The sequence below is a fragment of the Azolla caroliniana genome, unplaced genomic scaffold (genome assembly GCF_043228905.1).
Source record: "Azolla caroliniana isolate FFs.n. ecotype wild unplaced genomic scaffold, voAzoCaro1.0.p SCAF_14, whole genome shotgun sequence".
Classification (NCBI taxonomy): domain Eukaryota; kingdom Viridiplantae; phylum Streptophyta; class Polypodiopsida; order Salviniales; family Salviniaceae; genus Azolla; species Azolla caroliniana.
In genome coordinates, this window is record NW_028230449.1 from 20,459,088 (window position 1) to 20,472,742 (window position 13,655).

The 13,655-nt window shown below is 37.1% G+C and overlaps 1 protein-coding gene, 1 long non-coding RNA gene and 1 pseudogene across 3 annotated transcripts; all 3 read left to right on the plus strand.

Annotated features, from left to right (window-relative positions):
- Positions 1-4,376: 4,376 nt before the first annotated feature.
- On the plus strand, positions 4,377-7,243 carry LOC147855851 (non-structural maintenance of chromosomes element 4 homolog A-like; annotated as a pseudogene). The gene is made up of 7 exons (XR_015530793.1): positions 4,377-4,451; positions 5,204-5,281; positions 5,360-5,420; positions 6,286-6,424; positions 6,567-6,657; positions 6,772-6,988; positions 7,173-7,243. The product of XR_015530793.1 is annotated as a non-structural maintenance of chromosomes element 4 homolog A-like (transcript).
- An 86-nt stretch (positions 7,244-7,329) lies between these two features.
- LOC147855852 (uncharacterized) lies at positions 7,330-10,923 on the plus strand. Its single transcript, XR_015530800.1, has 2 exons — positions 7,330-7,398; positions 10,550-10,923. It is a non-coding gene; the product is annotated as an uncharacterized LOC147855852 (long non-coding RNA).
- A 1,506-nt stretch (positions 10,924-12,429) lies between these two features.
- LOC147855853 (uncharacterized) lies at positions 12,430-13,055 on the plus strand. Its single transcript, XM_087330231.1, has one exon. It carries the CDS (start codon positions 12,471-12,473, stop codon positions 12,939-12,941), a length of 471 nt encoding a protein of 156 aa, XP_087186357.1. The 5' UTR covers positions 12,430-12,470; the 3' UTR covers positions 12,942-13,055.
- Positions 13,056-13,655: the final 600 nt, after the last annotated feature.

The following is a 13,655-nucleotide window of genomic DNA, read 5'->3' on the forward strand; positions in this document are numbered from 1 at the left end:
GTATAATTCTCGTGTGTCAAAATAGTCAATTCCTCAAGTTCTCCTTTTCCACCAATCAGGTGAGTTTTTTTTATTGGGGCATCACTTGTGTTTTATATACACAAAGAAGGACATATCATAGAAGTTTATTGCTTTATAAAATGTAGCAAACCAAGTGATCTCAACATAAACGACATGTTTTCTACGAGAAATGGAGTTGTCAACATGAGAATTTTTGTTAGGGAGCCACCTCAAGAGATGATATGTCCTCCTAACCCACCTCCCCTTGCCCATTCGTCGATTCTTCTTACATTGTGCACTCTCAACGTAATTTTCAAGTGCCCTTCATTGAGGTAGGTACTACATTGATATGCATCAAGATCTATAATTTAAAAAATACATACTTCAATAGTTTCCAAATTAGATGTTAACAACATATGTAATCTTCTACACCATTATACGGATGTGTGTATGCATGAACTTAAATACATTAATCAAGTGTGTTGTATACATGTACCCATATTTTAACACTAGCTAGTACATTTATTATAATCATCATTGTCATAAGGCAAATATTGTATTTTACCCTTGGATTGTGGATGGTGATTTGAAAAACCATATCAAGTATGCATGATCTTAAACTAAAAATAAATTCCAAGTACCTTTTTTATATATGTAAATTGTAATAGAGCCAACATCAAACCCATTTCTCTTCCCTTTGATGTTATATTCTAATGTTATAAAAGCAATGCCTTTCCAGTTAAGTTCTTAAGTTAAATAAATTGTTAGGGTTTAACTCACATGGTCCTAGTGAGTTTTTACGGTCTCAAATATCATGAATGAGGATAATGTTCGTATTATATTTCAGGATGTACTCGCTTGCTAGTTCTATAACAATTATGTGAAGCCAATCTTGTTGCCTTGTCAATGAGTTATTTCCCTTTTGTTTACTTACTTTTTCACTTAGATTGCAATGTTGCACGGTTCCTCACAAAAGAATTATGTCGTTGTTTTATTTACTAATTTTTTATCTTAAATTGTAATCTAATATTGTAATGTTTTTCTTATAATCTATTTATGATGACGTTTCACGAGCAAAAACTTTAATAGTTCTAAAAACTAATCATGAGCATATACTTTCAATATATGAATGTGAGACTCAATTAGTGGGTTCTATGTTTCACCTTACTCTACTTTTATTTATTTGAGAGGACAATTCCAAATTTTGAAGGCTCATAAGGCATAGAGGTCAATAGTAAATACCTTTCATACATCCATCCAGGGCCTGAATTTGACGGGTTAGTCTTAAAGTTTTTTGACGGGCATTTTTTAAAGATGTATGTCATATGACGTAAGAGTGCAAAAATTAACATGTCATTTGACATACAAATTTCTTATAATGAAAAGCTCTATATGATGCTTCATTATTATACATTTTATTACTATAGAAGGTACACAAATAGACACAACTACCTCGCAAAGATAATGAAATACAGAAAATAAATATCGTGTTAATGTTATTTTTTTACCAAAAAAGTGTTAATGTTTTTTAAGCCAAAGTACAAACTATATATGTATCCATAATCATAATTCATTCTTGCAAAGTGGATACAATAAGCTTCAAACAAATAATCATACAAATCGAATACTTAATCATCATATATTTCTTAAAGCCCAAAAAACACAAAAAAATGTTTACCATACCGGGACTCCTCATACTTATTACTAAGCATTGTTCAATGATACTATCCTTCTCTCTTTCTCTTCAAACCAAAGGTTAAATATATCCCTCCAACAAATGTAACCACCTCGTGCTCATTATTTGGAGCATCATTAACATGTGTTGCCTTGCAAAACATAGTCTTAATAGAATGTTGTTGTGCTTGGTTCTTTGTTTTCCCCCTGAAATTATTTAAATAATAGACATCTAAAAATGTACTAAAAGTATTTCATTTCACTATAATAGAGACATTGAAGTTATTGTTTAGGTATTAAGGTAATACAAAAACAATATTGTATAATAACTTGTTAAATGAACATAATATGATAGATATTCATGGTAACTTACATTTTTTAAATGTAGTTAAAAAATGTTGAAGGTTGAAGGCTGTTTTTGTTCTATTCCCACTGCACAAAAAGGCTACATAGAATCAATAATTTTTAATTGGAACAATAGCTTGCTACCTAATAGTAAGTACTCACCTTTTCCTATACTAATAAGTTATTATTAACCCTAATTTTTTAATAAAGCATAGTAAAACGTAATAAGTATGTATAAAACAATAGGTTAGTAAAACATTTAGTTTAAAAAAACTTAAAATCAAACCTTATTGAAATGAAATACTTTTAGTTTATTTTTAGAGGTATTAAGGTAATACAAAAACAATATAATAACTTGCTAAATGAACATAATATGATAGATGATCATGGTAACTTACATTTTTAAACTGTAGTTAAAAAATGTTGAAGGTTGAAGGATTTCTTTCTTTGTTCTATTCCTGCTGCACAAAAGGCTACATAAAATCAATCATTTTTAAGTTGAAAAATAACTTGTTACCTAACACAGTAAGTAGTAAGTAGTAAGTACTCACCTTTTTCCTATACTAAAAAGTTATTACTAACCCTAATTTTTTAATAAAGCACAGTAATAAGTATTAAGTATTAAGTAATAAGTAATAAGTATGTATAAAAAAGTAGGTTAGTAAAACATTTACTTTAAGAAAACTTAAAATCAAACCTAGAGTGACTAGTCTACACTCTAGTATTTTTTAGAGTATTTAATAAAGCACCAAGGTTATTGTTTAAAATTTAAATTGATTTGAGGATTCATCATTACAATTTATATGATATTATTTTAAGCGTGTTATAAATATATATATATATATATATATTAGAATTTAGTATATTACACACTTCATACTATATAGTCAAATTGAATCTTGATACTACATAGATGATAGTATGATAGTACATATATTTAAATTTTATATGACAATATGTGGTATATATATATAATATATATGAATAATGACATAGAAAATAAAATTTTAGCATGTCATTTGACATGTATAATTTTAAGGGGCCTTTCACATGAAAAGGAAAATTTTATACTTTATATGTCACTTGACGGACATTTTTAGTAGGTGTATGTTTTTGACGGGCAAAATGGCCTTTGACGGGCATGACACCCGTCAAATTCCTGCCCTGCATCCATCGTCAATGTATAATTGAAGTTTGGAAGGATGCACTTTTGTAGTGTCAAGTGAAAATCTAGAAGAAGATATAATGACAATAACTTTGTAAAGATAATATGTATAAAACTTTGCGGAAAATGTATTATCCATACAAATGTCTCATGCACTTTTGCATTCTCGAGTCTTTAACATAATATAAAATGTACATTGAATCATTGCATAAACAAATATGTTAGCATGCGTGTGGATGCAATTGATGTCTTGCACATCCACTGGAGTACGAATGTTGATTTCGAGTCCATTTGATCCTTTGATTTGATCTTATGATTTCCCAATAGATACATTCAATATATGTATATGTGTATATATATATATATATATATATATATAGGCATGAAACCTATACTTCTAAATATCTACATGTTGTAGCATGACATTGAAAAGACAATCAAATTTGGCGCTATTTGCATCCATTTGACTTTATTTATGGTATGTGGGTTGTTCTCATAGTCATTATAAAGCTCATTTCATGGTTCAAGAGCATGTTTAGCAAGGCTAGCCATATTGATATTATTTTATGCTAGCGACATCGAGTTGATTCCATCTATCAAGAGGGCCTACAAAAATATCTAAAATGCTATAAAGCCATTTTGTACAAAGTAGGATTTGTCAAATAACCTTGCTAAACCTAAAGTGATGGTGTTTAACGCCACTCAAGCATCGGAAACAAGATTAGATTTGATATGCTTGAGAGAAAAAAGTGCATACACTTTTTAGCAAAAAGAAAAAGAAAAAAAAGTGCATACACAACATCTCTTTTGTAGGAAGGATTTGTTTGCCATTATAATCGTCGTCAATGTGTGTGATCAAGTGGTATATGTTGGTGTCGTTGTGTGCTTGCATGTGACCAATAAGCCCTTTTACTATTAACTTTTGTCATCGTTTTCCGTTCTTGTTTTTTATTATGTACTACTATTATGATGATTTTTATGTTCAACTATGTATTTGTCAATCAATACAATTAGTATTATTTTTATCTCATTATTTAATTATTAATTACCTAATGATTTTTTATTCCTCTTGTTTGTTGATTGATTGATGTGTTAGTTTACTATTAATACGTAACACATTGAATGTGAGTTAGAGATATTGTGTTGAGGAGGAGGTGTCGTGTTGAAGTGGGTAGGGTGAGAAGTGGTAGCGATGGTGGATGTGAAAGTGAGATGTCATGATGAGGTGGCATACATGGGGGTATTGCAGTGGAGAAGGGATATTGTGGCAAGGGGGGGGTGTAATGTGGAGATATATAGTTGAGGCAAGGGTAGAGAGGAAGATTGCTAAGGTTATTAGAAAGCAAACCATTGACAAGGGAGAGAAGGATGCGAAATATATTCATTTTCGATGTCCAAAGTCATGGGGAAGAGGTAAAGTAAGAGGTAGTCAATTTGTGGCGGTAGTATCCTATACATATTGGAAACCTTCGATGACATTGTTGGCAGAGGAGAGTCAAGCGTGTTTCCTAGTTTGTCAGTACGTTAGCACCTTGGATTGCTTGTTCTTGCTTGTTCTACGATGCATATAAAACCCGCACAAGATCATAGGGACATGGACAGGGGGCTGAGCGTAGCCGAATGTTATATAACTTTGATTTATGATTACAAAATCCAATTACTCCAAGAAGAGTGAGTGTGTGTATTGTCATTATGAATACAAATCCATTTACTTGAAGAAGAAGAGTATGTGTGTCACAAAATTTCCAAGACTATGTGTATGTATGTATGTATGTATGTATGTATGTACATGTTGTGTTCAAGATAATGATTTTATATGTAATGTGTCCTTCTTCTTCTTCTTCTTCTTCACACATCACACCTCTGCACATTTTTTCTAACCCTAATTGAATGCACACCCCAAATTTATAAGCAATATTATACTAGAGGGGAGAAAAAGAAAGAGAAAGAGAGGAAATGTGGGGGTGGGTTACTCTGTTCTTTTTGTTTTTCAATTCATTTGCGCCTTACTTTTTGAAGAGATTCTTTCTTTGTGGAAATTGGGCGAAATATATGCCTAATGAGGAGACTGTGGAGGGGAGGAGTGGAATGAGTGATGTTTGTTCACACCAGAGAAGAGAACTTCCTCAAATAATGAGCCAAGTTGAGAGAAAAGCTCACGTGGATTGCACCTAGAGTGTGGAAGATCGAAGACTTCTTCGGAAATACTACCAGGATGTTAAAATCGACATTGCAGGTATTAATATCTTCAAATTTCCTCCCACATACACGTTCATACTTACAAACGTGTCTGTGTGTGCTATATATATATATTTGTGTATGAGTGTATGTATGTACATATGCCTGTATTGGCATTTGTATGTATAGATATAGATATGGTTTGTTTGTGGATTGCACCAATACACACAAACATCAATGCATTATGTATTATATATATGTGTATATGCCTGTGTTAGCATGTATGTAGATATAGGTATGTTTGTGTGTGAATTATGCCAATCAACATTTAACACCCAAGCTTGCATTTATCGCTTTCAGCTTTAGAGGAAGAGAATTTGGGTTAATGAAATATTCTTTTCTGTGCTCTCTTCCTCCAAATCTGAAAGCTATCAATGCAAGCTTGGATGTTAAACATTGATTGGCATAGCTCAGACACAAACATGTGTATGTAACATATATATATATATATATATGTTACATTGAGGTTCTGCTTTCATCTCCTTTGCGGTTTGGAAGGTGCTTTATGGAAACATAAATGCTTCACCACATATATATTCTATCCAAGTACTGTTTATCACTTTTCGGTTTTGAAAGAATACTTTATGTGTGAAAGCAATATTATTTTCTTCTACATTATTTTACACCCAAAATGTTTGCATTCATATCTTTCACCTTGATGCTTCATGGGGTATATGACATTCGCAAGCTTTTATTTCATCTTATTTCTAATTAGAAGTAGGGTCTGCTGGCGAAAATCAGGGGATTTTGATAAGTTCTATCTTTGGATTTTTTTAATAGATGGCAAAGAAGACATTATTCGGCTTGACTCGAATAGGTTCGATGATGTATTTGGTAAAGAAGACATTATTCGGCTTGACTAGAAAATTTTGTTGAAGCAGGACTTCAATGCTTCGCAAAGAATGTTATGAATGCTCATACTACCGAGCCACTGGTGGATTGGAAAAAGCTCAGCCATGTTGCGTGCGATATTTTTTCAGATGCCTATGGGTTGAGCACATTGTAAGACTTAATGCACATATTATGTTAATATTTGTGACCTTTGTCTTCCTTGATTGATCTGTATAAATAAATGTACTCTGTGATACACTAGATATTTATGACATTTTTAAAGAGTATTTATTTACTTCCTCACTTTTCGTAGGCTTGGCCCCATGGAAGGTTAACCGAAAAAGAGGAAAGCTCCACAAAGGCGGGAGAAAAACAAAGCGGTTGAAGGTGTAAAACCTCAGGAGGTGGACTCTTACATTCATCCAAGGCATGTTCATAACACGTGATAAAAACTTCTTCTTTCTTTTCTGATTGTGAGTCTGACTTTTTTCAAATTTTAACTAGCAAATGTTTGTTAGCTAGGGCACTTGAATAGCAATAATAACTCTACAGACACAGACAAAAATATGGAGATGATGTTCATGATTTTGAGAGATTTGAGATTGGTTCGTCTAGAAGAGGTCTTGCTCAACAGGTGCTCTTTCTCTCAAACCGTGGAGAACATCTTCGCCTTGTCGTTTTTGGTCAAAGATGGGTGTGCGGAAATCTCAATTGTGAATGGGCGACTCTTTGTCGGTAAAATTTCCGAAGTTTAACTCGTTCATTTCTGGTTGGATGTAGACCATGCACACATGTTTTTTCTTCTCTTGAATTTAAGTATACACATTTAAAAATAGAACACAGTAAATTGGGCGTGATTCACCATTCCGGACATTTGTTATCTATAAATGTGTTAGACTGATCACATGCTCATCAGCAGGTCCCAAGAAATTCCCATCTCCATTTGTTTCGATGCAACAATTTGTCCTACATTTTGATTTTCGGGACTAGCAAGTAAGCCTTTTATTCTTCCCTTCTATCACTCTGTTGTTTTTTTCTTGTTTCTTTTATTTTGTTATTATTTGGGGAACAAATCACTTTTAATATTTAAATAATATTTTGGGTGATATTTCATAGGTGATGAAAGAAATGGTTGAGCCAGTGTCGTGAAGATGGATGATGTCGCGAATATCCGCGATTGCGGGTCGGCTGGGCTGGACCATGGGGGTCTCGGCCTAGGGAGATGGAAGGTAAGAGAGCTTGCACCCTCTGGCCCTTGGTACTCTCCGGCCGGGTCGCCTTTCACCGGATTGGCTTAGGGCGGATCGACTTTGGCTTTGACTGAATCGACTTTGGCCCTTTCAGCTATAGGTGGTCAGCCCTTGATCCTTAGCCGAATCGGCTTCGGCCGCGTCGGTTGACCACTTGCGGCTTGTCTGGGCCGGATCAACTCTGGCCCTCCTAGTTGCCGGCTCAAGGGCTGGCTGGCTGGTGTCTGTCGGCAGCTCTCGGGCCGGCGGCTTTTGTTGTTGTTGCTTGCTTGCTTGCCGAATGACGAAAGTTCGACGAGTTGGCCCTTCGTACGTACATGAGCATTGTGATTTTGTCGACCGTTAGGTCTAAGACAAGGAGTGTGGAATGGTGTGCTATCGGTGGATATGAGGCATGGAGAGGTAGGAGTGTAAGCTAAGAGAGAGAGAGATTAACACTAATTAGGATTAAAAACAAAAATTACACTCTTATATGTATAGTATGAGAGAGAGTAGTAATGAGAGAGAGAGAGAGAGAGGAAGAGAAATTTATAAGACAAAGTTTAATTATCATTAAAATTGAAAATTACACGAGGATAGGCATGGTCAAATGCAAACTAGTTTCGCCCCTAAGGGAGCTCATCAGTGCTAAATGACCATGTGGGGTGCAGTATAGTTTATATAAGGAGGGTAGGAGAGAAAGAATTAGAGAGAGAGAGAGAGAGAGAAGAGGGAGAGAGAGAGGGGTTTTAATGGGAGTTAGGGGGAGGTAAGCATTTCAAGGATGATTATGGAAGTAGGGGGAAAGATATTCTATCCAATTTATTTTTACACTCATCACCCCCATTATCACCACCTCTTTTCCCGTCTCCTATCCCTCTTATTACATTAAACCTCATTCCTTCTATCTTTAAATCCTCCCCTTTTCAATCACACCCCTAGCACACCCCACTCTCTATTTTCATTCTCTCTCAAATCTCTACTTTTAATCTCTCTCAAATTTCTATATAAACTATCTTACACCCCACATGGTCATTTGGCATTGATGAGCCCCTGTAGGGGCGAAACTAGTTTGTATTTGACCATGGTTATCCATATGCATTAATTTTCATTTTTAATGATAATTAAACTTTGTCTTTTAAATCTCTCTCTCTCTCATACAATACTTGTAGGTAGATTTAGTTTTAATTTCTATTAGTAATTCAATTCTTAATCTCTCTCTTTACTATTCTCATCTCTCTCATACTATACATATAGGAGTTTGTAGTGTTAGTTTTTAATTAGTGTTAATTCTCTCTCTCTCAACATACACTCCTACCTTTCCATGCCTTATATCCACCGATGGCACACCTTTCCGCACTCCTTGTCTTAGACCTAATGGTAGATGAAAAAGTTAAGCCAAACTTGTCAAACATTCGCTCGTCAAATGTTGGCTGTGAACTTGTTCGATGGCTTTGACACCCGAGTACCACGCGAGCTCGCTGTGGCTGCTGATGGATGGCGTCGCGACTAACGAGTTTCGTTTTTGACAATACAATGCTGACCCTTGACGGCAAAATGATGATCAAACACAACAAGAAACGAAACCCAAAATATACACCACAAAGATGCCAAGATCCCTTACACAGGATCAAATAAATTAACCTTTACAGCAGTGGCAAATGCCAAATTTGACCAGATCGATGATTACAATGGGTAGGGAAGAAATGGGAAAGAGAATGAAGACGAGGAGAGGGGAGGGTCTCGATGTTGACCATGGCTCCCCCACGCACACTCGAGATGCTTCCCCGTGACTAACCACACGAACACCAACCACGGATGAGGCTCCTGAACGGTGAGCACACGGGCTCACGATGGCGAATGGAGGCCTCGCACCGCTACGATAACGTTGCTTTGTGAAGCGAATGGGGCATGTGAGAAATCAAGAGAGTGGGAGAGAGAGAGCTCAAGAACATCTAATAAAACAAACCCAAAACTAAGAGGAGAGAAGAAACATTTTGTGAGCACCCTTCTCCCTTTTATAGCCCAAGGGGAGAGGTGCCCCTTACATTCAATGAGGTAGATATTCCTCTCTTTGTGGCACCTCTCCCCTTGGGCTATAAAAGGGAGAGGGGTGCTCACAAAATGTTTTTTCTCTCCTTTTAGTTTTGGGTTTAGGTGTTCTTTAAGCTCTCTCTCTCTCGTGCTCTCACACGCCCCTTTGCTTCACAAGGCGGTATTGCTGTTGTGGTGTGAGGCCTTCGTTCGTCGTTGTGAGCTTGAGTGCTCACCGTTTGGAGGCTTGTTGGTGTTTGTGTCCGGCCCACATTCGTTGTTGAGAGTCCAAGAGCTCGTTGTTTGTGTGGCAGTACGGACGGTTCGTCGAGGGAGAACTTCTCGAGTACACGAGTTGGGAGCCGCGGGCATCGTCGGGCCCTCCCTTCTTCTTGACTTTCCATCATCTCATCACTTTCTCTACCCGTTGTATCTTGAGTTTGTTGAGTGCGACACTGTGTTGCCATCGTTGTAACCATTTTAGTCATCATAACTTTGTATAAAAGAAGGTTGTTTTGGGTTGGTCTGGTTTCCTGTCGTTTTTTGTGTTGTCTCTGTTCCGTCCTGTTGGTGTTGCGCGGGAGGACGGGAAGGGAATGCCGGACGGTCGAACTCATCGTTTGATGAGTGAGCGACTCATCAAACTCGTTCGACGAGTGAACAACTTGTCGAATGATCAACGTTCAACGAGTGCACAACTCGTCGAACGCACAAACGTTCGATGAGTTGAGACTCCTTGAGCAGTCGGCCCCTATTGCCGACGACCGACACTAGCCGGCCGGTCAGGAGCTGGCAATTAGGAGGGCTAGAACCGAAGCCGGCAGCCGACGCGGCCCGTGGGCCGACAGCAAGGAAGGAAGCCGAACCGGCCAAGGGCAGATCCGGCCGAAAGCCAACCCAGCCAAATCCAACTCGGCCGTAGTGTACAAAGGGCGATAGGTGCCAGCTTACTTGCCTTCATCCTCCCTAGTTCGAGACCCCCGTGGTCCTGCCCAGCCGACTTGCAGGTGCGAATTTTTGTGACACCAGGTAGAGAGCTAATGTGTGATCGATTGGGAAAGAAGTGAAGAATTTAGGGAGAAGTGTGAAGAAAGTGTCTCGGAACTGAACCCAAGAGACAGAGGAGACAACTTCGGAAGGAAAAGAAAGCTGTTAAGGAGGGATATGAATTATTTGTGCATTCGTTAGGACCATGAAGAGAGTTTCTGAGATGATTGTTTTGTCATTATTAGATTTCTAATGAGTGTAATATGTACATTACTGATAGATATATGATGGTGGTGTGCAAATTCCACTTCACAACTTTGTATAGCTCCAAAACTGAAGATATTTTGAACTTGCATACCGGCACTTGGAGTTTTCTCTTTGAAGACAGTGTTATATTATAATCCATCTTTTTAAACTTCTTTACATTTTGTGAATGCATGCATATATTTTCATTAATAGACAAAGAAATCATGGTGTTTGAAGGAAATGCATTCTTAGTTCAGATGTTATCTCTTTAGAAAATAAGGAAAAGAAATAGGCATACTACCATGACTGATGTTATTCATCTGGTACCAATTGGAATGGAAACATTGTGCAATGTAATCATACTATTGTACTTACTGTCCTGGTTGGATTTGTACAACCATGATATAATGTTTGGTTTAAATATGCTTTATGAAATCAAAGTGGTGCTCATAATGTGGCATGAGCAATGGATTTGGCTTTGTAGTGCTCACTAGATTTTAACACTGTTTTTACGCGTTTGTGAAGATGGACTTGCAAGAGTGCGGTTGTATGTAACCTTCATTGGCTTTCATGTGTATGTGAAGATGTACATGCAGGTTAGGACAAATTCCATATGTTCTATATGCAGATGGAAATAAATCTATCAATAGAATGTTGACCGTGATGATCATGTTTGCGATCCGACTTCATTGGCCTCCTATTTGGGCCTAGAAGGTCCTAGACTTATCTTAATCCGAGAGCACTAAACACACATGCCCGGGCACACACGTGTATTTGTATGTATCTCAAACTCCAAATCCTGCTTGCTTACTTTCAGCATGTATTGCTTGGCCAAAGTTATCCTTACATACCTAGGCAATCAATATGGCCGTTAGTAGAACATGAACACACCATTTATAGGAGCTAGCTAGGTTAACTAAAATATGGTCCTTGGCCTCGTTTGCAATTAGTGATTGCTTGTTCTTGAACTCTACCTCTCTTTCATGCTCATAAATCCATGGTATATGGTGCAAATAGTTGAGGCTCAAGTGTACCAATTCATTGCTCACTTGAAAGCTCAAAGAAGAGCTTGTATCCTCAAAACTCACACATTTTTGGAACTTACCAAAATTGAATGACTTTATGCAAACGTGTGCCCCGGTTTTTATAGAAATGCCTAGGGCCTAATTAAAGAGTAAGTCTACATCCAAATAAGCTACTGATTCAAGAAGATTAGGGCAAATTGAGTCAATTTTGTTTCATTAGTAGAACAATTGGAAAAGCATATTAGCAAGGAAGAGTAGGAAGGAACAATTGGCTGCTTGGCGACCGATGAAAGCTTGAAAATAAAAGAACAAAGCTTTAACACACTATGTATATCTTGTTTCATTAGTAGAACAATTGAGTAAATCTTGTTTCATTAGTAGAACAAATTGAGTAAATCTTGTTTCATTAGTAGAACAATTTGGAAAAGTATAGTAGCAAGGAAGAGTAGGAAGGAACAATTGGCTGCTTGGCGACGGATGAAAGCTTGAAAATTAAGAACAAAGCTTTAACACACAAATGTATATTATGTATGTATGTATTATATGCATGTAAAGAGGAGAGGTATAAATGTGGGGATTCTTCAAATGTAAGGGCTATTTCCGTAAATACATAGAAACATATTATTACGTTCAAAAAACAAAGGCGGAATGCAGACACAGAGACAGGTCTGTTTGTCTGTGGCTTAGGCTTTAGCTATGGAGAATGATCCCTCCTCAGACATCTTCGATTCCGCCGTCAGCCTCGACGACACCCATCTCCAGCAAGGTTTCGATGAAGGCTTCCGCGATGGCCTGGATTCAGGTCGACTCGAAGGACGAGAAATTGGCCTCAGATTAGGGTTCCAACGAGGCGAAGAAATAGGGTTTTATCAGGGGTGTACTGATATATGGAAAGAGGCCATCTCTAGGTGTCCCAATGCTTTTTCTGTCAGATCTCAGAAGAATATAGGTCTCTTCGAGGATCAGTTGAAGGTGATGATTCCCATGTTGGAAGATCATCGAGATGAGAGATTGCAGGATATGATGGAGATGATTAGAGCGAGGTTTCGGGCGATCCTCTCGATGCTTTCTGTACATATCCAGTACGAAGGATATCCTGGTGGAGGGATTTCTTCATCATCATCTTCTCCTTTTGATCACCAGGATGACAGGACAAGTGATTTCTGAATCAAGTCTTTTTTGTTCAGACAAGGATTTTTGTATTTTCTGTGTTACTGTTGAAAGAAGAGATTCTATTTGTGTAGTTCTGCTGGAAGATGAAATTTTAAGAATGAAATTTTTGTAGTTCTGTTTTTAGAGTTTGAAGTTTTGTTGGGAAATGTAGAGGAGAAGGGTCTAGTAGAGAATACGAAGAAATCTGTGCCAGGGATCGGTCAGAAAACTCTCAGATCGATAAGCGAAAACTCAGGGAATGCAGGGAAATAAATAACTGAAAGATTCATAGGTCATTTCCTGAATGTAGAGAATACGAAGAAATCTGTGCCGGGGATTGGTCGGAAAACTCTCAGATCGATAAGCGAAAACTCAGGGAATTCGGGGAAATAAATAATTGAAAGATTCATATGTCATTTCCTGAATGTAGAGAATATGAAGAAATCTGTGCCAGGGATCGGTCGAAAACTCAGTTCGATAAGGGAAAACTCAGGGAATTCGAGGAAATAAATAACTGAAAGATTCATATTTCATTTCCTGAATGTTCCTTGCAATAGCTTGGAGGATAATCCAACTTAAACAATGGGACATTTTCATAGGGCAGAGTTAAACTGTTTTTTCTTTGATGCACTTCTAGAACAGTTAAACAGACGAGTTGGCTTTGATTTCATTATACAGCACCCATGGTATGTAATTGAAAGATTCATATCTTATACACATTCACCTCTC

What these genes read in the sequence shown, in the direction of transcription:
- LOC147855853 (XM_087330231.1), top strand. Translation starts at nt 12,471, where the DNA reads ATGGAGAATGATCCCTCCTCAGACATCTTCGATTCCGCCGTCAGCCTC.